General features: G+C 38.0%; 4 protein-coding genes across 4 annotated transcripts in view; 2 read left to right on the forward strand and 2 right to left on the reverse strand.

Moving 5' to 3' along the window:
• Klp3A (kinesin-like protein 3A) overlaps positions 1-26,484 on the forward strand; it is a gene marked incomplete in the record, with an annotated part of 479,268 nt that overhangs the window by 213,590 nt on the left and 239,194 nt on the right.
• The window catches only part of LOC109032644 (uncharacterized), a 131,932-nt gene that overhangs the window by 102,319 nt on the left and 3,129 nt on the right, over positions 1-26,484 (reverse strand). The window lies entirely within an intron of this gene.
• Positions 12,905-19,541, reverse strand: LOC140224753 (uncharacterized). Its single transcript, XM_072301263.1, has 7 exons — positions 19,073-19,541; positions 18,250-18,371; positions 17,348-17,461; positions 16,489-16,638; positions 15,472-15,945; positions 14,718-14,940; positions 12,905-13,838 (listed from the first exon to the last, which is right to left on the reverse strand). Exons 1-7 carry the CDS (start codon positions 19,362-19,364, stop codon positions 13,690-13,692), a joined length of 1,524 nt encoding a protein of 507 aa, XP_072157364.1. The 5' UTR covers positions 19,365-19,541; the 3' UTR covers positions 12,905-13,689.
• LOC140224752 (uncharacterized) lies at positions 19,775-25,755 on the forward strand. The gene is made up of 3 exons (XM_072301255.1): positions 19,775-20,098; positions 21,151-21,281; positions 21,999-25,755. Exon 3 carries the CDS (start codon positions 22,016-22,018, stop codon positions 24,908-24,910), a length of 2,895 nt encoding a protein of 964 aa, XP_072157356.1. The 5' UTR covers positions 19,775-20,098; positions 21,151-21,281; positions 21,999-22,015; the 3' UTR covers positions 24,911-25,755.

The following is a 26,484-nucleotide window of genomic DNA, read 5'->3' on the forward strand; positions in this document are numbered from 1 at the left end:
TTAGGGGGTCCGTACCTTCATTTTTTAGAGTAGCTTCGGCGGCTCTTGGACATACCGTTTCTCTTTTCAAAGAGTCCTCGAATACTCCAAGTCTGATACCGAAGTCTTCATATTGCCCCCGGGCCACAACAGCCCCCCCCCCCCCCCCGTAGTGGGGGATGGGCCTGTTACAATGAAACATTGCATTAAAATGCGAAAAGTCACAGAAGAGCTTCAAACTTAGCATCAAATCCGAGTGGAACTTCTTGCCAATGTTAACGCAAACGCAGCCTGCGACTTTAAAGTGAGTTTTCAAAACTCTTAGCCCCCTGCCCCCCCCCCCTCATTTTTGGTTGCAGAGCGGGTAAAAACCGGGAAATTCACTAAAAATAATGCCCGAAACTAATGTCCAACTTGAGGAGGACCCTTGAAACGTTGCGATCAGTCGGAGCATTGAAATGCTACCACCCCCTTAAAGTACGGAAACATCCAAAACACCCCCGCTGCCCCCCTCATTTTTCGTTGCGGAGCGGGTAAAAACCGGGAAAATCGCCGGAAATGATGCCCGAAACCACTGTAGAACTTGACGAGAACCCTTGAAACGTTGCGCTCAGTCGGAGAACTGCAACACAGGAACTGCCGCCCACTTTAAGGACGGAAACATCCATAAAACCCCCGCTGCCCCCCTCTTTTTTCGTTGCAGAGCTGGTAGGAACCGGGGCATCATTTCTGGCGATTTTCCCAGTTTTTACCCGCTCCGTAACGAAAAATGAGGGGGGCAGCGGGGGTGTTTTGGATGTTTCCGTACTTTAAGGGGGTGGCAGTATTTCAATGCTCCGACTGATCGCAACGTTTCAAGGGTCCTCCTCAAGTTGGACATTAGTTTCGGGCATTATTTTTAGTGAATTTCCCGGTTTTTACCCGCTCTGCAACCAAAAATGAGGGGGGGGCAGGGGGCTAAGAGTTTTGAAAACTCACTTTAAAGTCGCAGGCTGCGTTTGCGTTAACATTGGCAAGAAGTTCCACTCGGATTTGATGCTAAGTTTGAAGCTCTTCTGTGACTTTTCGCATTTTAATGCAATGTTTCATTGTAACAGGCCCATCCCCCACTACGGGGGGGGGGGGGGGGGGCTGTTGTGGCCCGGGGGCAATATGAAGACTTCGGTATCAGACTTGGAGTATTCGAGGACTCTTTGAAAAGAGAAACGGTATGTCCAAGAGCCGCCGAAGCTACTCTAAAAAATGAAGGTACGGACCCCCTAAATAACCTTTGGACCCCCCTAACTTTTGACAGGGGGGTCAGATCGACTTCCGGTTTGCGCCAAAAATGTTCTTTTTTCATGCTCTTTCTAACGATGTATCACATGATGGGGGTTGCCATTTGAAATTTTTGAGTTGCCCCCCGCCCCCCCTCCCGGGGGGTGAAGAACTAAAAAGTACCTCAAAAAGTTTCCGGAGTCGAGTTAAAGCTGCCAAGAGGTACGGACACGCTCAGTCTACGCTCTCTTATCACAGACTCTATCTGATAAACCTTGTTTTGTGAGAAACATACTCTTTGCCAAGTTTACGACTTAATCACATCTATTTAACAAAGTGGCGTAGTGTTTCAGTGGGTTAAGTTGCCATTCTCGGTATGGCAACCAAGCCTGATCACGAGGCACAGCCTAAAAACTTAGAACCGCACCCTACTCCAACAATCAAAACAATGGAAACCAACAATCCAGGTGAAATTAATCCAGCTAATACTACTATTTCATCAAACTCTTCAAACAATGTTGTCGATGCTAAAGCTATTCAGACAGAGAATCTGCCCTCTGCTGTCTCAATTGTTAATAACCTTAAACAATCAAGCAAAATTGATATCCAATACTTTCTTCAAAAGGATGGTAGTTGCTTTTTGAAGGAAGATGATATCATTAAAATTAAGCAGATTCGAGACTCTGCATCCGAAGCAGTTTCAGTCTATGAAGCACTTAGAACTGAAAATGAAACAGTTAAAGCCGAAAATACAGAAATTAAAGCCAGACTGAACAACCTGCAAAAACAATTCACGGACATCCAGAAGGAATTAAGAGACAGTGCCAACGCAAAATCTCCAGTTAAGAAAAAAGTGAAGTTCAATGGAAACACCCCAGGTTCATCTAACTCTCAACCAGATGCTAAACGCCGATTACGCTCAGGCTCATCAACCAGCAGCGATAGTGAATCAGAGAACATTCAAACTCAAAACCGCTACGAAGCTCTAGAGGACATGGACACAACCGAAACCAACGATAACACAGATCACAGAAGTCCAAACTTCGATGAAGACAAAGTCGTCGAGGAAGAAACTGCATGGATCTTAGTTAAGAATAAAAATAAAAACAAAAAAGATAATCAAAATAATGAAAATATTAAAGATAAAGAACTTAAAAATAATAATAATAACAATAACAATGTTAAAAAAACAAACAATAATAATACGGAAAAATCAAATAATACTAATAATAACAACGCTAATAAAACAGCAACTAATAACTCCAATAATAGTAAAAATTCAAACAATAACAGCAATAATAATAAAAATAACAATAACAGCAGTAATAATAATACTGAAGCTCCTTCACCTACCCCCCCTCCCATTAAAATTTGTGATGTTAATAACATAACCGAAGCTAAAAAATTCTTAGAAAGAGTAGATCCAGCTAAATATAGATTAACAGCACTACAGGGCAAGATCTGGAAAGTCAACCTAACAGATCAAATGGCTTATGAAATAGTTAGAAACAACCTAATTAGAGAAGGAAAACCCTGGTATTCATACTCTGACAAACATTTAAGGAATAAAATAGTAATAGCTAAAGGAATGCACGAATCAACAGATGTAAATGAAATCAAAGAAGACTTGGAATTAAAAAATTTCAAAATTATCAAAGTCGTAAATCTCCTAGGAAAACCGGACGAAAATAAACAAAGGAAAAAACTTTCACTCCATCAATTAACGTTCGAACACTCGGAAGATAACAAAAGAATATTCGACCTAAAATTTATTGCACATCAAAAAGTTGAAATAAAAAATGTCAAAATTAACCCTCTCAGAATCCCTCAATGCTACCGCTGCCAAGGGTGGATGCACACTCAAGCTTATTGCAATAAACCACCTAAATGCGTCAAATGCTCAGGCGGTCACCTCACAAGTTTTTGCCCTGAAGGAAAACACCTAGAAACTACAAGATGTATAAATTGCGGCGGCAATCACACAGCCAACTTTTCTGGCTGTGAAGTAGCCCAATATTATAAAGAAAAAAGAGCAAACGAAGTTAATAAAAAAACTCAAAAGAATAATCAACCCGTAGAAACTACCTCAAATAACAATAAAAAATCCAATCAATCTAACTCTACATACGCTCAAGCTACTAAAAAAACTAACAACGATTCTCAACTAGAAATGCTGGAAAAAATCCTTAACAGAATCGAAGCAATCGAAGGAAGGCTATTACAACTAGAATCTGTATCTTTAATGCATGGTGAATCCACCTAATATATTAAGCACAATTGTTACACCCAATTTTAGAGACCCAGGACGTAATTACGATGAGCATAAAATACCAATTTTTCTAGACGATAACTCACCTGTCGCGATTGATAATGTTAAGTTCTTATCAAACTCTATCAGAATAGTCGCGTGGAACGCAAACGGCCTCTCCCCGAGCTGTAAATTGAAAGTTAGCCAATTTATAGATCAATATCAAATTGATGTAATGTTACTAAATGAAACACACATGAGCGGAACAGACTACCTGCAAAAGAGAGGTTATTCGGCGTACTGGGTGAATCACCCCTTTGATAACGCAAGAGGAGGCGTTGCAATCATGATTAAAAATAACATTCAGCACTTTATTCATAGTGAATTTAAAACTGCTATGATTCAATCCATAGCTCTCTCAATTAAAACAAAAATAGGATACATCACAATCGCATTGATATATTGCCCACCTAATGAAAAAATCACCCAAGAAAATTTCGCCGAGTATCTCGCTTCTCTGGGAGAACGATTCATAGTAGGAGGTGATTTTAATTCTAAAAATGTTAAATGGGGATCAAGATTAACGCTAACAAGAGGGAGAGCACTAGACAGAGCCGCAAGTGCGATCCACGCAGACTATGCATCCTCGGGTAAACCCACACATTATCCAGTTGACCCACTTAAAAAACCAGATGTTATAGACTTTTTTGTAACTCGAAAAATTGCCTTACATTCTATGGTATTTGGAGTAACTGAGGTAGAAACAGCCTTAGACTCCGATCACATTCCAATCAACCTAGACATAGCAAATTCAGCTATATTGAAAATTCCAACCCAACAAATAACGAATAAAAAGACAGACTGGAAAAAATTCAGAGAAAACCTTAATAATGTAATTAAATTCGACACGTCTAACCCAATCAGCACCCCAGCTAGAATTGAGGAGGAAATTAACTTGCTCACAGATCAGATAATTCAAACAGCAAAACAAAACACACCAATAATTAAAGTTATCCCATTTATCCCCAAAACTCCCAAAAAATTACTAGAAAAAATCAATCAAGCTAGAAAACTTAGAAAACAATGGATGAACAACAGGAACCCTGAATTACACAAAAAACTTAATGCTCTCAATAAAGAAGTCACAAAAGACTGCTGGTTTTATAGAAATAAGGAAACGCAAAAATTCCTGAAATCTCTTACACCCACCAAACACACAGAATATTCCCTATGGAAAGCTGTGAAATACCTTAAACGCCCACTTATCCATTCCCCTCCCTTAACAACCAATGACGGTACCAAATTAAAAACAGACTCCGAAAAAGTAAATGCTTTTGCTGATCATCTGAGCAAGGTTTTTTCCCCCAATAAATCCATTCAGGAAGAATGCATTAAAATTGACGAAATCCAAGAACTTACACCAAACCCTGCCATTAACATTAATAAAATTACCAAAGGTGAAATCTTTGATCTAATTAAATACAAAACCAAACTTAAAAAAGCACCAGGAATGGAAGGCATAACAGGCGAGATAGTAAAACAACTTCCCTCAAGAGTAATAGCTAAAATAGCGGAAATTTTTAATGCAATACTGGAGGTGGGATATTTTCCGGGAACGTGGAAAATTGCAGAAATAATTGTACTACCTAAAACGGGCAAACCCTTAGACAAAGCATCATCTTACCGTCCAATATCACTATTGCCTTTGTTAAGCAAAATCTTTGAACGATGTTACCTTAAAAGACTCCTACCGTTATTAGAAGAAGGCAAGATAATTCCCGAACACCAGTTTGGATTTAGAGCCGGGCACTCTACAATCGAACAGGTTCACAGGATGACGGCACTTGTAGAGAAGACTTTGGAAGAAAAAAAGGTCTGCTCAGCGGCATTTCTTGACGTTGCGCAGGCCTTTGATAAAGTATGGCAACTGGGTCTTCTCTACAAGATCCGAGTCCTGTTGCCTGAGAATCACTACAAACTTTTAAGATCTTACCTGCACGGTAGACGGTTTAGAGTCCGGTTCAACAGTTCATACTCTAAAATTTGTTTAATAACGGCTGGCATACCGCAAGGTAGCGTTCTAGGACCCATCCTCTACAACATTTTTACCCATGATGTACCTAAACCCACAAATGGCTTTATAGGCACCTTTGCGGATGATACATCATTGGCAGAAATTGATAAAAACCTAAATGCAGCTAACACCAAATTACAAGACTCACTAGATAACGTCTCAAAATGGGTTAAAGAAAATGGCACTAGCCTGAATGCACAAAAATCTAATCATATTATATTCACCAACAAAAAAATTACTCCACTCCCAATTTTTCTCAATGAAGAACAAGTACCCATAGTTTCAACCACACGCTCCCTAGGAATTTATCTCGACTCCAGACTAACTTTCAAAAACCATATAAAAATAAAACTTAAAGAACTTAATATTAAATACAAAAAAATGTATTGGCTGCTTAACAAAAAATCTAAACTATCTACTAAAATTAAACTTCTCTTATAAAACCAAATTCTACGCCCTGTATGGCTCTATGGATGTCAAATCTGGGGCTGTGCCAGCATTTCAAACATCAATAAAGTTGAAAGTTTTCAATCCAAAGTACTAAGAACAATAATAGGCGCTCCATGGTTTATCAGGAACGAAGATATAAGAAGAGAGCTGGAGATGCCCTCAGTGAAAGAAACCATTAAAGATACGGTTACTAAATATGAAGAACGACTTCACTATCACTCTAATAATGAAGGTCTGGAATTACTAAACACTTCAATCATAAACAGGCGACTGAAGAGAAGAAGAAATGTATTCGACTTGCCAGCACGCTTTGTATAAAATTGGTAAACGTGTCTCCTGTGTGTCGCTGCCAGGACTGCTCGCCCTGCGGCTGACCTAGGAAGCAGATCACTGCGCCTGGGACAGTTTGGGGTTGGGTTGGGTGGCGCCGGCATGGGGGAGGATACGTGAACCAAATAAAAAGACACTAATCTCATTTATAACATTTATTAAAAATACCTAAAGTTAACTCCAATTAATCTACAACATATCCTTATCCTTATTTATTACACACTAAGATAAATTTAACTTTTCAAACAATAATTATGGTATTACATACCACTAATTCTATAATAAGTATATTTACTTATTATCTGTTCTAATCGTATTTATAACTAATAAGCCAATGTTAGTAATAAGTCAATAGATACTAAGTTTAACATAGTAGTAGTGACATAAATGTATTGCCTTTATGACAATAAAAATATAAAAAAAAAAAAAAAAAAAAAAAATTTCCCCCTCGATATGAGGAAGGACGCCACAAACCGCAAATCGATATCATAATTAGAACTAAAGTTATGGCCAGTGGTGCGTAACTTTTGAATAACCCTGTATGTTGACTTAAAAATGTGATATCGGGATTTCTACTATTAGAATCTTAAAGTATGCAATTTTAGACGATTTTTCGTCCAAACCGGACCTCGATATCTTTCTTCGTTCGAGAGATATCGAGGTTCACAGGTTTTGACTTCCACCCCCCCAAATTTTTTTGGGGTCTGAAAATTTGGGAAAAGAAGCACTCAAGTATGAGTAATCAATAGACAAAGTGTCAAGGTTAAAGATGTTGATATAGAGTCAAAGTTAAGGTTTCAGCACTATGTCAAAGTTAAGAGTTGGAAATATCCGTTCGGCACCAGTTGCTCTTAGTGTAGGAACAACAAACTACGCGGAAAAATTAAATAACGAAATTTTGAGATGGAAAGAGAGATTGTATTGACCGAAAGAGAGAATTACAGAGTTACAATAGTCACTTAGAATGTGCCAAAAGGGCGAAAAAGGCACTACGTACTAGTACGGGTCGGGGATGGAGTAGGACCTAGATTTTGGGGCAGCGCAAGCTTTTATAGACTTGCTGACGTCACAGGTGGTGAGACAACAAGTCTACACGCTATTGGCTGGCTATAAAGAGTGGAGCTATCAGTTGCAAGTTCAGTAATTAAAAATAATGGGTGATTTTAGGAGATGGCTGGGTGATAGAAGTAAAAAGAGGAAAATGTACTAAATCCAGCCATCCCTAATGAGGCTTGAGAGAATGAAATGAAGGTTTTTAAAATATGAGGGAGTGTGTTGACACAAAGTCTGGAGAAATTCCAGAGGGGGGGCGAAAAAAGCCGTTTTTGCATCAAGCTCTTTGGCATCTAATTGAATACCAAAGCAAGAAGTCGGACTTTGCGGACCTACTGATTTTAGCGAGTTTAAAAGTTGGATGTCTGAATTTTACAACACTTTGGGAGGAAAAATTGAGCAAAACTTAAATTTTTCTTGAATTCGAGGAGATGTTCAAAATTTCCTTGCCATTTTTTCCTGGTAAGTAGACTTTGAAATGATCTAATTTTAAGAAAAATCGAGTAATATTGAAAAGCATGTACATGCTCACAACGAGCTTGAGATTCTGGAAATTATCATGCACATATTATTGCATTTATTATGATTGCACACTTCACAAAGCATTAGTGCCTACTTAAGTATGTGGATGGTTTTCGGTTGAAAAATCAGGAAAAATCTTGGTACCAAACCAAAGCTGCCATTAAACTCTCATGTTCATCCAAAAAGAGGAGCTGATTCTGTCTGGCAAAGATGCGGACTCGCGCCGGAGATGGATTTACCACTTACAACATCAGATGCAAAAGCTCCGGTTCTAAACTATTAATTCCTTGATCAAGTTTTTACTGTGATCGTAAAACTTTCAGCGCAACTAAAAGCACTGCCTCTAGGCAACTATTTTGGCATGTTTGAGTATCAAACGGTTAAAATTTGACAGGACCATCATCGTACTGTCCTCTAACTGATCATAGTGATCAGAGCTGTTATTCCGTGCGTACATTGAAGTCTGATCTTATGTTATGTACTAATCTACAGCAACACCTTGAGGATCTTCCCAATAGAGATAGTGCCCAGAAATGTGCAAATGGGAGGAAGATTCAAGTATTAAGTATGTACAACAAGAAAATATAATACGGGTAAGTACCAGGTATGGTGCGTGCAGGTTCGGCAAAACAACAAAGCTGATAACAAAGAAAGGGTTGAGCACATGGAAATGCCGACAGATTTTGCTGGTTAGAGAGGTAAGTAATTTCATGAAAATTATCTTACCTAGTCAAGTTAAGAAACAGGAGCTTGATCCAGACACAGGAAACAACATAAACACATGCACAATTTCCACATTAAAAGCCACGAGTCGCGAAACACGTTGAAACATGCACGAAATAACAATTACCAAGGGGACGACGCTTCCGACAATCTTAGAAATGCACAATGCACCAATATGCACTGACAAGCCTGACAAGCACTGATGTTTCGTTTTTACCATAGAATAATGAATCAGCAAAAGTTATTATTCTATGTTTTTACTTGTTCTACCGTTCTATTGGTTCTATCCACCGGTTGCATTAGGAATTCCAATGCATAGAGAAAAAAAAGGAGGTGTTTGCATCTTGAGGATTTGTACCCACCTACGTCATCAATGTAAACAAGACGCTCGTTGAGGGTTATGTTGACGCTGTAAAAACGGACCATAATGTCCGATTTTTTTACTTAAATCAACTCTTTATTTAATTTCAAGCACTTTTTATAGAATGACTTTTTCCCTTAAATTACACCATTTCCAAGAAAATCGACAGGATAAAAACGTCGCTGTACCCAATGACGTCATCAAAGCTATAGATACTCTATGAAAAATTCCAAGATGCCCGAAATGCAAACACCTCCTTTTTTTTCTCTATGATTCCAATGCAGAGTTGACAAACTGAATTCAAAGTAAATATTAAACAGGAACATTGAAATCAAAGACATAAAGTAGAGTCCCTTTATACCCAGAGTTACGACAACTCACTTTTGGTTGGGCCAGGATTGGGCTGAAAGTGGCCTAAAAAAAAATCCAATTCTGATTGGTTCTCGCTCATGGAGGCCGAAACTAGTGCACCAAGATGGCGGTACCTCGTATGTGAACAAGAATAATGAAAATATTACCTAATTGTGGTTTATCAAGAGTAAATTGTTATTGCCATCGGTCCAAAATGAAAATAGATTAAGAAATTATTCACAAACCAATCTCATTTTCTTTTTAATTGATCAATTTGTTGATGTTGTTGTTTCTGTGTGACAGACATCGCAGGATTCCTGATCCTTATCCCCCAATATCGTTCGTTTGAGTGCACTAGTTTCGGCCTCCATGGCCAGCCAAGGTCGGCTGCCAGTCAGCTGATAATCGAGTTGTCGTTACTCTGGGTATTAAGGGACTCTAACATAAAGACGGAGCACTAAAAGCAAAAAATGAAGCTTCTAGAGCTTCTTTTCAATCACCTCTACTATTGGCTAGAGGATTGGCGGCGAAATCGGGACAAGTTTGAATTCAAATGTAGGGCGGGAACTAATAAATAAAATTGCGGAAACAAAGTATTTTAGGTTGATTTTTGCCCAAATTCAGGTACACACTCATATTTTATTAACTTTAGGTTAGTTTCGGTCCGTCGTCGACCGACTGATTTCATTTGGGAGTAACGTAGATCTAGAACTGTAACGGCCTGTTTGAACCTGCAGAACCACCATAAGCAGAAGAAAAACTAACTTTATCTGAGATTACTGCCTGTTACCGAGCAAAAGTAGGTGTAATATATTAGGACGCAGACCGAACTTTCTTAATATAATCGTTTTAAGCATTTAAAAACACGTTTCGAAGAAGAAATAAGGAAAAATCAAGAGGACAAGTTCAAATCAAATTTCCGTTTGCCGCCATAGATTCCCGCGCTCATTTACACACTCACACAAGCGCGCAGCGCCGAACCTAGCTTCACTTTTTCCCCGTGCTTTTAGATACGAGCGCTCCGTCTTTATGTCTTTGATTGAAATACACTTAGTACAAACCTAACTTGCAAGCCGACAACTCCGTTTGACTGACTAGTGGAGTGGAGTGGTGTGAGGGAGGGGGAGGGAGATCGGTACGTCAGGTGTACCAACAGTCGAAGTACATTTGGCTATTTTCTGAACACGGAGAACCATAGAGAAAAAAAAGGAGGTGTTTGCATCTTGAGGATTTGTACCCACCTACGTCATCAATGTAAACAAGACGCTCGTTGAGGGTTATGTTGACGCTGTAAAAACGGACCATAATGTCCGATTTTTTTACTTAAATCAACTCTTTATTTAATTTCAAGCACTTTTTATAGAATGACTTTTTCCCTTAAATTACACCATTTCCAAGAAAATCGACAGGATAAAAACGTCGCTGTACCCAATGACGTCATCAAAGCTATAGATACTCTATGAAAAATTCCAAGATGCCCGAAATGCAAACACCTCCTTTTTTTTCTCTATGATGACGGAGAACTAACTTTTAATGCTCAATAGCTTGTGATTACAGCAACAGCTCAAACATTTTTATCCACCGTTGCAAGTATTTGTGTCATGATCCTGATTTGTAACTGGAGTGCATTAGTAAATATTCACTCGATTCAAAAGTTAAAATGACTTTTTGGTGACGCCAACACTGGAATTATTTTTTTAAAATAAGGCGCGAACCTGCGAAATAATTTTAAAGGCGAACTTCAGCAGAACGAACATAAATTTTTCTTAAATTTTCTTCACTCGAGCAATAATATTCGGTGAAAAGTAAAGAGAAATATTTGGATCGGATTATTTAGAGAAAAATGGAACAAAATCGGAGGTTTCAAAATTTGTAATGGATATATACCCATTTTTTATCTGCAGCCATCATTTCGGAGACAGGTTGCTATCGATCGTTCATCTCTTTGATCATTTCCTCTCTATCTAACTTGATAAAATGTTTCAACGAAATTAAGATATGTGAAAATTAATATAAAACTTAAACGGCAGGTTATATATTTCAAATGGTGTGAGCCATTATAATGAAGTCAGAAAACAACAAGAATCGGCTCTAAAACTTCTAACTAATTGAATAGGTTGTTATCCTTTTGGGAGGAAGCGAGGGATGGAAAAAAGAAAAGTATCCTTAGCATAAGAGAGGTTCAGCAAAGAAAAAGTGAAGATTATAATAGAACAAGAGATTTATTGACTAAAAAATAATACACGGTTAAATTATTAGGGTGATTTCACGATAACAGGAATAGTTGAGCTGTGCAACCCCGCAAAAAAAATTTGCACGAATTTTGATGAAATTTCAGTATGTTATCCTGTAGGTATTGAACGTTCTTTCTCCAGCTTTGGCACACAAAATATGCATTTTGTACCAAGTTGTGGGCGAGTAGGATGTCCGAGTAATGGAGGCTGATGGCTTTCCACGCAGGATATCCTACCATGCATATTGCATACCCACAAAAATGAAGGCGCTTTGTATTCCTCACTTCTCCATGTAAGTCTGGGTCAAGAAAAAGCATATCAAGTATTTGGAAGAAGATATTTAAGTATTTTGGAACTTGTTTAGCTAAAGAAAAAGCGAATTTTTTCAGTTTTCATTCATACCCTGCTAAAAATGAGTGTAATGCTAGCTATACACCCACTATACACTCACGAGTGTATAGCTAGCATAATGTTATTTGCACACAGGATTGTATTATGCTAGCATTACACTCACGAGTGTAATGCTAGCTATACACTCACGAGTGTAATGCTAGCTATAAACTCACGAGTGTAATGCTAGCTATACACTCGTGAGTGTATAGCTAGCATTACACTCACGAGTGTAATGCTAGCATAATACTGCACGGAAAAAAATAAATTGCTGATTCAACAATTCAATTGCTAAAAACAGTGAGTGCAATGTTTCAACGTAGATTTTACAACAAAAAAATGCTACTTTAACCAGTGGTTAAAGTAGCATTTTTTTGTTGTAAAATCTACGTTGAAACATCGCACTCACTGTTTTTAGCAATTGAATTGTTGAATCAGCAATTTAATTTTTTTCCGTGTGGTTATATACTCATCAGCATTATGCTGGCATATTATTATGCCACGAATACGTTAACAATATACTCAAGGAAAAACGGTTCATTTGAGACTCTTTGAACAGAAAAGGGGGCAGGTCCATAAATACTTGTTAAAATTTCTGAATCTTACTTATTTTTTGAATAATATTCCACACATTGTTTCCTGCACTCTAAGTATCTACACAATTACATTATTATTTTGCATATTAAATTTTAAGAAATTCCAAGCTAGATCATCAAGGAAGTGCACATCACGTAACTATGGTTTAGGAAAGCTGTACAGAAATTCTAAAAAGTTGCTATGAAATTACACCACTTTTGCTCCCAATTCTCCGTCCTAGGATTCCAAATATCCACTAGGATGATAGAAGAATTCAAATGGACCATTCTCACAAGGATGTCAGAGAACAGCATGATGCGAATTAATAAACGACAAAAAGTGAAAACACCAAACAATTTAAATATAGAGCCAAAAATGTATTTAACTGAAAAATTAAATATTTAAAAAAAATGAAACTTAAATTCTATAATACAGAACAATCACAGGTTAATAATAGCACTCATTTTCTTGGCATCAATATAATCACAGTCGGCATGAAACATGATGAATATTATGTGACTTAAAATACGAGATCAAATCACCCTCCGAAAGGGAAATATTAGAAATTAGGGAATTAGAATTAGATATTAGGGAAAAATAAGAAAATAAGTATAGAAAATGAATTAAGGTTGTTGTTTTGCAGCCACTTTTGCTCCCAATTCTCCGTCCTAGGATTCCAAATATCCACTAGGATGATAGAAGAATTCAAATGGACCATTCTCACAAGGATGTCAGAGAACAGCATGAGGCGAATTAATAAACGACAAAAAGTGAAAACACCAAACAATTTAAATATTTTTAAATTGTTAGATATAACAATATAATATAATATATAATAATTAGATATTAGGGAAAAATAAGAAAATAAGTATAGAAAATGAATTAAGGTTGTTGTTTTGCAGCCACTTTTGCTCCCAATTCTCCGTCCTAGGATTCCAAATATCCACTAGGATGATAGAAGAATTCAAATGGACCATTCTCACAAGGATGTCAGAGAACAGCATGAGGCGAATTAATAAACGACAAAAAGTGAAAACACCAAACAATTTAAATATTTTTAAATTGTTAGATATAACAATATAATATAATATATAATAATTAGATATTAGGGAAAAATAAGAAAATAAGTAAAGAAAATGAATTAAGGTTGTTGTTTTGCAGCCTTTCTATTCGCTGCGCGGAGAGAATTTATTTTTTCCCTCAAATATTTGTTCACTTGGGACATGCGTGCCTTTTTGGCCTTTGGTTCTATGGCAGGGTCACTTCTCTCGATTCGTTTCAATAATAATGCTGAAAAAGAAAGCGAACAAAAAAATAATGAGGAATAGTTGTGGAAATATCTTCATTAGTACATAACCTGATAGAAGTTGGATCCTTTTTTACATGACCTGAAAAAATGGTTCATCACTTGACCATGAATAACTGTACACTATCAAGTGTCAAAAAAAAACCTTGAAAGAATGCCATATAAAACATAAGACATTTGATTTCTTCCAAAAATGTAAAAATATCAGAAATTGAACCTTTAAAGCATGTTCAAGAGGAACTTATGTTCTTTTGTTTAATGAGATTGCAGTGGCAGTTGTGCATAAAGTATTTTAGCTTCAAATTTTTGGAGACACCCTCCACATCATTGAAGGTTGTCTTCACATTGCTGTCTCCATAAGACACAACGCCTCACTATTTACTTCGCTGAATATATACAGTTTTCTTTCTAGAAAGCAATGCACTTAGCAGTGTTCTCTGTAAAAAACGCAATTAATTGTTGCCTACACAGAGAGTAGTGCTGCCTTCCCGTATTTCCCTCTTTTCAGGTTTCCTGAACCACTGTGCAATGATTCCAGTGGAGCAGTTAAGGAATTGAGAAGAAACACTGACCGTTTCCCGATTCTAGTGCCTGATCCTCTGGCAAGTGAATTCAGAGGTGCAGAAACTTGTTGATCATGTGACCGATGGGTCAATGTGAGGAAAAGAAAGGCTTGCCTTTGGAAGTTTTTTAAATTGGGATGGCTAATTCAAAAATTTGCTGGACTAAGAAATTTCTGCACCCATTCGTTGTGCAATTACTACTGATAATCATCCGGTAAAAAATACTTCCTTGGTAAAGGAGAATAGCAGGGAATCAATCTTAATAAGAAACGATTTTAAAGTTATAAATGTTTTACTCACAGCGGATATATTCCATTTTTGTCTCATTGAGACGTGGCCTCGGCTGGGCTTCTGGGGCCCACTTGGGCGGTTGCCCGGTGATGGACGATGAAGCCAGTACGTATCTGCCAAAGATTCTCATGGCAACTGCTTTTACGAATAGGGAATCCCCATTATCTTTCGAATTGCTGATATCGTACTCGATTAGTTCCAGTAAGTCTTCTGACAGTTTCCAATCGTTCAACTGATAAAATAAGAGGGATGCAAAATTGTTTATTTCAAAAAAACGTAGCATTGATGAGAAAAACATGATGAATGTAAGCCAACAAATAGAATTATCAAAAATTTTAAAACCTAAAGCTGTTTTCTTTATGGCGAAGCAATCATAACAATTGCGCATCAGTGCGTAACATTCCTTCGCTTATCTTTCCTTTTTGCGTTACCAATTAATAGTGGGCGGGGCTTATTTAATTGGCCTTTCTTTGCACAAAATGACAACATTTGAATGGGCAACAACACACTTTAAAATAAACTTTGTTGGGCAATCAAGCATAGAGTTTACATCAAAAAATATCCAGCAGTAATGGTCAATTTGTGCTGCTGCTTTACCACAGGACACTTATTGATGTTTAATTAGAGAACATGAAATTTAATACCCCTCTTGATTCAGCTTTGAGGAACCTGAATTAATTTTGTATTGGACCAGGGTGCTTACTCCTGGTGCAGGAAAGTTAACACAATTTATACGTCTCTGAGCCCTTTAATAAGAACTTACCGGTGCATTCAGCAGTATATCCTGGTCTGACGGTGGAGTCTGATTGTCCTCAGGTGCTGGTCCTTCTAGTATCACCTGGTTCTGCGCCACTGCGTTGTTGATACTGTTTTCCTTACCATCCGGTGACGGTTCATTCTCGTTCCCATTTATAACATTTACCGTTGGCTCATGACGAAGTTCTTCCTGGTTCTCCTTGCTTCCACCTTGGTCAGCATTTTCAACATTTTGCAGCAAGGGATCGTTTTCATCCTCTCCATCATGGTTGTTTAAATCATCTTCGCGCATCTCGAGACTGTTGTTTTCATCCAAGCGACAACTCAAAAATTTGATTTTATTGTCCCTGTTCTGCAATTCTTGTTTCAGTTCTGTGATTCGTTGTTTCAGCCAAGTTGTGGGTCCAATTTCTGAGCCGGAAGAATCGTTTGAATCCTCATCAGACAAATGGTATTGCACAGGTTGTTTCTTTGTCCTAACCTAAGAACAAAAATTCCGCATTTTAATTTCAAAACAAGATTTTTATGTGGCATAAAATGTTGATTTTGATGAAAATTTTATGACGATGAACTCGATCTATGTTACACTCATGCTACCATCCAAAACACTTGACAAACAGTAACTTTTATGCGGAAGTAAAAAGAAACCTTCAGCAGAAGACCATCACGTAACTGGGCTTTTTCATCGACAAAGAACTAGCACTGATTTTCAGCATTTACATACTTTAATATTTGAGGAGAAAGGAACGCCTCTTAGTCTGAACACTCGTTGTTCAAAAGAAAAATGAGGCACTGAGCAAAAGTTTGCTTGCAAGTTTATTGAGAGAGGGTAGTTTTACTTATCAACTTTAACATTTATGGTAGAAATAGCAGGTAGGACAAATGAGCACTACACCTTTTGTTCTAGGAATTAGTGGGTCAAGGCATGAACTCTTCTAACTGCAACACATATAAGTTTCAATGAATATTCGACTGAAGCAGAACGAACAAGAAGTAGTATAGTTTCTTAGGTTTAGATACTTACACGATTAGCAATATTATTCCTACAATTGGTCACTTCTCGAAGAGGTTGCCTTTCTCCATCAAGTAAAGAAGGACTAGTCGGCGGTGATTGTTGTTGTAAAATATCCAAATTTGCATTTGTAGCTGATCCGATTAACTGACTTGATTGGGGCTGGAAAATGTCAATAAAATACCTCACTTAAATAACTGTATTACTGGAAAAAAATTTGACTTTCTGTGGTGATGATATTTATTAATTATCTGTTCAATCAGATATTTACTCTGAAAACATGGGAATGTGAAAAAAGAAACCTTTAGGAAGGTATTTTAAAGAATAAATTGTTACAATAAGTCATTAGGGGCTTTCTAAAGGTGACAACTGAACTCAAATAGCAAAATTCCTTTACATTCGTGGTTTTACTAAAAATTATTGTTCAAATAATTAATTCCCTGCCGTAATGTATAAAAGGTAAAAAATACCTTGACTTTCCAGATGGCAGAAGGGAATTAGTTGCTGCAGAGCTCCTATCACCAATGAACTGTGCTTATTTCGGCAACTTACTATATGACTATATATGTTTGTAACTGTGCAATAATTTTGTTGGCCTCCTGTGGTGTAGTGGTTGTAGCGCTGGCCCTTTTACCAAGAGGTCCCAGGTTCGATTCCCGGCCAGGTGATCTGAGTTTGATGGTCTCCGGCAATGGTCTGCTGTGGCTGGGGTAATAAGCGTGGGATTAGCCGAAGGCTATTTGGGTGTCTAACCATGGCATTGCTCCCACTTTTTTATCTGATTAATATCAATATTTTTCACTTCAACAAAAAATGGACAGAAAATAAAAGATTTGAAAAATTTACATGTTGATGAATATTTTTGATTTACCTCAAGGTATTGGGAGTCATCCATAAGGGTGTCTGAATCCAGAGGTGAAAATATCTTGTCCAAAAATTCTAAGTTTGCATTTGTGGCCCCCTTGATTACTTTTTTCGCTTGATTCTGAAATCAAGACAACATTATCTCAAGAAAAGAAAGAAGTGAAACCCCTGAATTGGTTAAGGCAAGAACACCTACAAAAATATCTACGGTGTAAGTCGGCAATCACATAACTCGGTTTGCAACGTCGCAAACTTCCTGTCACACTTAATTTTGTAACAGAAAACTACGCAATGGCAATTCTTTAAAACTGCCGGGATCTTTCTTCTCTGTGCGAAGAAAATTCTGCAAAAATTTCAAGGAATGATGTCAGTTTTTTCTCCCCCAAAAAAATAACAGGCGGAGATTTTCAGACACTGCAAACGAGATATGTGATTGATGACTTTCGCCGTCAATATGTTTCATAAGCATGCTAATGTCATGGAATTTAGCTTCCAGGAAAAATCCTAATTGAAAGTTCGATGTGGCACACCAGGTGAGAACATCTTGTATTGAAGGATGGGAGGCTTGCATCCTGAGTGAATGCCGAAAAATGTGCTTCAAATCAGTTGTTGCTGATTGATGACGTGATAGGTCTACACACAGAATTACTTCTGTCTTGTGGCTTTGCATGCATACAATGCTTTATACTTACCAAAGTAAAAAGTAAAAATGTTTCGAGAGTTCATCATTGCAACTGCTAAATTTTTACTCAACTACAATCTTTGTGAAAAAAAAAACGATGAGCCTTTGACTAGGTGTTTCCAATTAATGAATACAGGCTCACCTTATTGCCAATCAGTATAATGAGAGTGTCTGCAGTAGAATAAATACTTTAGGAATGGTGAGGGACTTCGAAATAATTAACTTACTTTCTTCGCAGGTTTCTTAATAGGATTATTGTGCACATTATTATTCTTTGCCTGACGAGCTTTGGCCGTGGGGTATTTCATTCTTTTCTGTGCCTTTAATACTTTCAGCGCTTCTTCAGAATCTGCAAAATCAGAGAATCATAACCTAATAAGCTGTAATAATTAACTAAGTATATCTTGCACTCTGGAATTCCACACATGCAATCAAACACACTTAATTTATTTTAGAGAAGAACAGATGCATGAAAATAACTACTTATTGCCAGGATCTTGGATTTCTATTTCACTACAAGTATTTTATGATAGACTGACAGAAGTGGAAGAAGTAGGTTTTATTTTTCATCTGTGTGAACAAGAAGAGTAAATGTGAGTGATTGAGGCATTTTCTGCAAAGAGGGCGTATACGGCTAGCAACGCTGCAAAGATTGTGCAATTGTTTATAGCATTTGCAACAGATGAAATTCATTTAGTCAACTTACGTCACTCAAGTACTTCCATCACTAGTGAGGAAAATCTCGGAGCAGATTCACGGCAAAATTCATAGCAAAACTGTTAGATAAGTTAATTACAACTGGAGAACTACATGACAAATTTTTAGCCGCATTGGAAGTCTAATGCGCCTTCATATTCGAAAAATGCCTCAATTTCAAATACTAGGTAGAGTGCACTTGGGCTCAAGGCGCGTACGGATGTGCAAGGCTCCAGGTTTCCAAGAGAAGCCATCAAAGGTACTCAGAAGTTAGAATACGAAGGTTAAAAATGCTTGCTCAAAAACAGTAGATACAATACAAGGAGTAGATAGAAATTAGAAATATTCACTCACCGGCTAAAGATAGGATGACAGCTCTGTAGTACCCAGCAGTCTGCGATTTTGATGTCCTTACTGCAATTACACAGGCCTTGGACTTAGTATTTTCGACATCCGCAATGAAGCCTTCGCGCCGGGAAATAATTGAGGGGGTTTCTGTCTTGTCTTTGCTCCAAAAAACTAATCTTTCTTCTCCCAACTCACACTTTCTCGTCGCGTAATCCTTGATGAACGAGCAGGGAACCGATTCCTCAATACCGTCACATAAGAACTTCACATGAGCGTAAGGCTCCGCGCGAGGGGACATGATTGATCGTGATAATTTGATGAAAGAACTTACGCTTACGATAACTGAACGCTTCGTTAGAAAAAACTTGTTGCTTGATAGGTTTGGAAATCCGTTCACACGAAGAATTGAAAGCTAGAAGTAGAAGTATTAATAAACATGTGCACGTACGGAGCCGGAAGCCTAAATGGCCTAAAGTAGGTAGTGTGGTCTGTCGGTCTGTCTCTGTGGTCGTGAAATGAAATTAAACAACCGGGGATGCCTCATTAGACCTGAGCCGCCATCTTATCGGCTCGTGACGCATTGAGAACGCAGGCCTCGCCACCTCGCCTTGCGGTCAAAATATCCCGGAAATGTGCTTGATGACGTACAAGATCAAGAGAATACGATTTGCAACCACCCTATATTGCACCGCCGGCTACACATACACGATTTTTTAGCGAGGTTATCAGTAGGCCAGGGAATGAAATTTCTAATTTTTCTGTTGTTGACAAAAAACTGAAACTGGGAAACTCAAACAACTGAGTCGTGACTGGTAAAGACTTCCGTCAAATTGCATTCAAGTAGCTGCCAAGACTTCGTTAGTCATTTTAGCAGGTGTATGTTTTGTTTAATGGAACTTTGGAGTGATTCCTCGACCGTATAGTGGTAATCGCTAATAAACGTTTTGCTCGAAAATTTCCTGCCCGGCAGCTGGAGACAAGCTTCAAGAAAAACAGCCCAGAAGAAACTTTTCAGCATTTGAAACCCTTAAGGTAACTCTCTTGTATTACTTTTGCATCTATGTTTATCGATGAATGTTACACAGAATGCTGCTATTACTGACCCTTTGAAATGGCTGCAACATGATACCTGCTATTCAATTGATGCAAGGGATTGAAACTAGTCAAGGAGCTTTTTAAACTGTACATCAAATAATTTTCTGCACTTGTAAACTATGACATGAGGTCTGCCATATTGACTCTTGCATTTACTTTCAATTCTAAACGGAGTATACTCATGTCACGCAATCTTATCTGTTGCCGTTTACAAGTGCATAAACTTATTTGGCGTCGACTCTACCATCCTTCAATGGTTAACTACCAAACTTATTCTGTGATAGAAAATAAACCCTTACTCATACGATCTCCATAACAGGAAAAATGTGCTCTCATCCAATTCTGAAAGCTATAAGCACTGCCTCACAAAAGATTCTATGTGGTACCGATATTTTATTATCTAACGGGGTGTTCCAGGCACATGATGGGAGTCTTCACGGTCAGCCAAGAGGCTCCTGGATACTCCCTTCACAAGCCTAAGTGTAGCGAAAAAACTTGGTCCTTGGGGGGCCAAGGTCCCTTAAACCCTCCACAACAGTCTACTGGTATTTATAAATGAACATTAATATATTAATCAACTAACTATTATCGAGACTTTATTCACTCCCCTGGGACACTGCAAACTGTGGTTATGTTGACAAGGCACCCTCGATAAATATTGTCTTGCCATTATAATAGGTGCTAGCAAAAGTTGAGAAATTCTCATTAAGTTCACACATTATGTTGCTGAGGTGCAAACCATTTGATGAGTAAAATTTTCGAAGGTTAAAACAGAATTTGAAAAAATGTGAAAGGCTGCTGTGCATACAGTACTTAAAGGAAGTACAAGGTGTAATGGAGAATCAATTAATTTTCTAAGAGGAGACTCACAACTCAGCGTGACTTGTTCTTCACAACCAGAAGTGGGTAACAGTTGGAAAATCTTGGCTACAAAACAATGCTTGGGTATGACTTTTTTTGGATGTCTCATTTATAATTTCTCTGTGCAGGGCGTGCCTCTTAATGAAGAAGTTTTGGCGTAGACTTTGCTGAATGGAGTTGGCTGCCTTTGAAATTGTGTAAGCCCTTTAACAGAGTGATAGGGCGCTGTTGAGGCTAGTTGGTCTATCTGAACAGAGAGGTCAGTTTTCTCATAAATTCTTTTTGAATTTAAATTTAGCATTAGACAAGTGTATCAGTGCAAATTGGCCAGCAAAAATTATTCTGTAGTATTATAACAAGTAAGTGTTAATAACAAACTGGCATACTGGCTGCTGGCAGTACGATCGGATTTCTTTAATGCACCTCCTCAGGCTTCAGAAAACCAGAAATTTTATCTCTCTTTTGCCATTGCCCCTATACAGAAAGATTTTAGCATCTGCGTTGCAAATGACACAATTCTGATATCAGTAGGTAATGTCCTGATTAGTCGACCGTCAACTAGGTATCTAATGCCTCAGTTTTTGTACGCGGTCAAAATTGAGTTTTTGCTCACAAACAAGTTAGCCCTCAGGACAAAGACCTGCTTTTTAGAAGGAACAAATATGTACGGTTTTTTCCCCATATAAATAACTGTTTCACAATTTTGATAGAAAATTGACCAAGCCTGTGATTTTCGGTTACAAGCAGAATCTATAATTCAGTCTTTTTTGGGTGGGAGTATCTACCTATTGGACTTTTTTCGTATCAGATGCAGCCCTCAACACAAATTGTCGAATAATCGGGGTATTACTGCACTGTAATTTTCAAGTTGACGTCATGGGAAAGGGGCATCTTCAACTGATACCTGAGGTACTTCAGGAATAACTCAAGTATTTTGAAAAGCATAACTAAAAATTATTTAATCTGTTCCTTTCAGGGAGAGTGTTTTACACCATGAGCAATGATGATGGAACTTCTTCGGCGGGACAGGCTGGAAATGACATTAGGCACCGGATAAGAGGCTACAGAAGATACTTAGATCCACAGTCAGGTGTACAAGATCTATCTGAAGCAACTCTGCAGCGTAGGAGAAGAGCTGCAAAACGTGGTCGAATGGTAGTACCGATAGTGCCAGTTTATGCACCAGAACATTGTAATGTTCAGTTAGCAGCGAACGACGAGCAGTCGAACCCACTGGACCACACTGGTGACCGTGCTGAAGACAGTGATCATGTCTGCGATGCAGAAGCGTGTGCTGAAGACAGTGATCATGGCTGCGATGCAGAAGCCTGTGCTGAAGACAGTGATCATGTCTGCGATGCAGAAGTCTGTGCTGAAGACAGTGATCATGGCTGCGATGCAGAAGCCTGTGCTGAAGACAGTGATCATGTCTGCGATGCAGAAGTCTGTGCTGAAGACAGTGATCATGGCTGCGATGCAGAAGCCTGTGCTGAAGACAGTGATCATGTCTGCGATGCAGAAGCCTCTGCTGAAGTCAGTGATCATGTCTGCAATGCAGAAGCTCAACTATTGAACTCAATCAATGAACTTCACATTTATGAACGATCACCTGATGCTGAGGAACCAGAACCCTTTCGTGATGATCCTCGTGAGTCTCAATACATGGAGGATCCAGCTGATAACTCTGCTGAAGACGTAAAACTAGATGAAAAAGCCTCAAAATTCTGTAGATACTCCAAGTTTGAAGTATTAATGATGATTTTGCATTATTCTGAGAGATTCACCCTGAGCGATGTCGCTGTTAACGCTCTGCTAGATTTGGTTAATATTATTCTAGGCCAGAAAATTATTTCACCCACCAGTTATGCTTTTCAAAAAGTATTTAAATCCAATTTACCCATTGAAGTTCATTCGTACTGTCCAAGTTGTACATTTTATCTGGGGAAAAAGTCAGATTGTAAGGATAGGAATGAATGTTGTCATTGTAAAAAGTCATTAACAGAGAAGGAGATGAATAAAAGTTCTTTCATTTACATTCCTTTAGAAAACCAGTTGAGGAAAAAATTTGAAGAAATGGGTGATAACATAATTAATTTTAGGAAAAAAAGGGTTAAAAGTGATGAAACAATTTCAGATGTTTTTGATTCCTGCCTGTTCCAGGATCTAGATGAGAAAGTGAACCTCAGAGACGAAGACATAACATTAAGTGTGAATACTGATGGAGCACAAGTCTTCATGAGTGGGAGACAATCTTTGTATCCTCTCCAATGTCGGATTAATGAGATGAGTCCAAAGGATAGGTTCTCCGTAGCAAACATGATTATTTGTGCTTTATGGTTCGGTCGTGGAAAAATAAATATGACAACATACCTAACTCCTTTTGTGCTAGAACTACAAAAGCTTGGAAAGGAAGGAATGCAGTGGTACAATAAAACTTCGAAGTCCCTCAAAACTTCAAGAGTTTTCTTGCTAAATGTCATTTTAGATGCTGTAGCGAAAGCTCCAGTAATGAACATGATTCAATTTAACGGCCATTATGGCTGCTACATGTGTTACCATGAAGGAGACCCGCTCCCTCTGTTGCGAGGGCAAGTGCGGTACGGATTTAAAGAGGTGCTTAAGGAAAGAAGCAATGAGTCTTTGCAAAACGACATGTGCCAAGCAAAATCAAACCCTAAAGAATCTCCTGTCAAGGGTGCTTTTGGTCCCTCCCCCTTAATGTACGCCCCATATTTTGACGTTTGTTTCGGATTTAGTATTGATGTAATGCATTGTATTTTGCTGGGTGTGTGTAAGTATCTTTTTTGTTCCCTGTGGACTGATCAGTCATCAAAAGTTTACTTTTTAAGCAAGGCAGATTTGGAAAAGATAGATAGAATTCTGTTAGAATTTAAAACTCCAAGTAACATTTCAAGAGACCCACGTTCTGTTTCAATGGTGTCCGACTGGAAAGCAAATGAGTGGAGAAACTGGTTGATATATTATGGACCTATTTGTCTTGAAGTAACCAGTCTGCCCAAAGCGCATTTTAAAAATTTTTGTCTTCTTAGCTCCTTAATAAATAAATTGCTGCAAAAAGAAATCAAAAGGAGCGATCTTCCAGAAATTGGCGAATCTTTTAAGACCTTTGGTCGTCAGTACCATGAGCTTTATGGTTTGACTTTTGAAACGTACAATGTTCACAACACCGCACACATTAAAAAGTCTGTTATAATGAGCGGACCTCTTTGGGCTACAGCTGGATTTCCTTACGAAAATGGGATCGGTTATATAACTAAATTGACAAGCGGACCACAAGATCCGCCTGTTCAAATGTCCAGGAGGTACACTACTTTTTTCAGTATACCTAGTTTCCTCTCAAAACACCCTCCTTTGCATCCAACTGTAAAACAGTATTGCCATTCGTTGCTTCCCATCCAAAGACTTAAGAAAGCTGAGACATTCGGTGAGGTCACTGTGCTGGGAAATCAAGCATTTTTTCATGCGAACACCGGTGATTATGAATTGTTTAACGAGTATGGTGATATAAGTGATCTTCGAAATGTGAAAAAAGTTATTTTTGAAGGACAATTATTCGCCCCTCATTTTGGCCAATCAAAGAAGGATGACTCATTCGTTCGCTTAAAGAATGGGCAGTACGGAAAGATAGAAAGTTTATGTTCTTTTTCTAAAATTCCGAATAAAGTGTTTGCATTGATGAAGCAGGTAAATATACGTCGGCCTCAGCAGCATAGTGCAACTCACATTAAGACTTGTGATACATATGTTTTCAAAAATGAAAAAATTCTTGTTTCCGTATCGGATTCTTTTGACGTCAAATGTATACTCATGAAATGCAATGATCGTTCATACATTACAGAGTCCTATTATAATATAGATAAGGATTAAAGTTAATTCCCATAATGAGGGAAATTTCGTGTTTTATTGCCATGCATCTGTTCAATCACTGAACGCTTATATGTTTTCTAAATACATGGAAATTTAAATTGTAAAATGTTTTGTTCATAATGTCTTTTCCCCAATGAGAAAATAAAGCAGTAAAACACTTCTTTACTTCATATTTCTGCTGACAATTATATTTATAGGAAAACGGTAGAGTGTTGGGCTTACTGGCAGTTTCTTTAATTTGATGATTACCCACATTCTCGCGGAGAGGTCATTTTCTTAACATCCTTGTACGATGAGCCCTTTCTGTTTTAGTTTTATTTTATGCCCATTTTTTTCATGCCTCAGCATTCCCCTTGGCAGTATCAGAATAATGAAAAAGTAATTTTAGTGAACGCACTCATTTTTCCTGAAATTTCAGGATGAACTTGAATTTACGGGTGTTACCGCAGGATTTGAGAAATACCAACACAATTATGACTTCCTCAAGAAATCTGATCAGTGTAAAATTATCATTGACTTTCTCCATAATTCTGGGAAATTATTTTTAATTTTCTATTTTCCTGTATACCTATACATTTCACCTATTTTCGTAGCTTGAAAAATCGCTTTCGGCAACCGATCAGGCATACTTTAGTCACTATGGATGAGCTTACTCCATTTGCATTAACCCACGAGGGGTTCGCGAAGCGGACCTCAGAGGGCGTGAAGCCTCGTTGGAAGTTAGAGTCGCGTTGCGGTCAGGGGGCGCACCCCTCTACTTATTAATATGGGTACTTTAATGCCAATACAACTCATCGCTCAACACTACCCCATAAAAACCCGCTAAGTAGTATAACACTCTGGAGTGTAATACTCGTTTAAAGCCGATCAACTTAATGTTAACATATAACTCGTATATGGTTAGCATTACACTGCTGAGTGTAATACTAGTATAATGCTGACCAGCTTAATGCTAACATATCACTCGTTTATGGTTAGCATTACACTGCTGAGTGTAATACTAGTATAATGCTGACCAACATAATGCTAACATATAACACACATATGGCTAGGATATAATCATTTAGTGTATCACTAACGAACTTAATGCTCACATATAGCTGGTATAGTACTGACATATTGCTAACATTATGTTACTCAGTATTATGCTTGAAAACTTAATACTAGCACATTGCTATCAATATGCTAACATTACACTCATTTTTAGCAGGGTACCGCTTGGTAGAGGCATTTCTTTGTTTTGGGTGTGAGAAGTGAACTCAACCAAAAATTTAAAATTTTTACTCCTGCACGTAGGATCCCAGAATTAAAAGTGATCGAAAAAAACTTTGCTGTTTCAGTGTTTGACGCTGACCTTTATTGAATTTATCTAAGAGAAACGCCAGATAAATTGGGGAGCGTTTCAGATGGAACGCGTTTCACACAATTTTGGAATGCAATTAGAAAACAGCAAATATCTGCCAATGATGAATTTTTACAGTTTTTTTTTTTTTAAAAAAAGGTGTGCGTTACAACCTGCAATGAAAGCATTAACCTTTATCTTTTATCTTTTTTTCATGGAAGAAGCCCTACAA

The sequence above is a fragment of the Bemisia tabaci genome, chromosome 6 (assembly GCF_918797505.1).
Source record: "Bemisia tabaci chromosome 6, PGI_BMITA_v3".
Lineage (NCBI taxonomy): Eukaryota > Metazoa > Arthropoda > Insecta > Hemiptera > Aleyrodidae > Bemisia > Bemisia tabaci.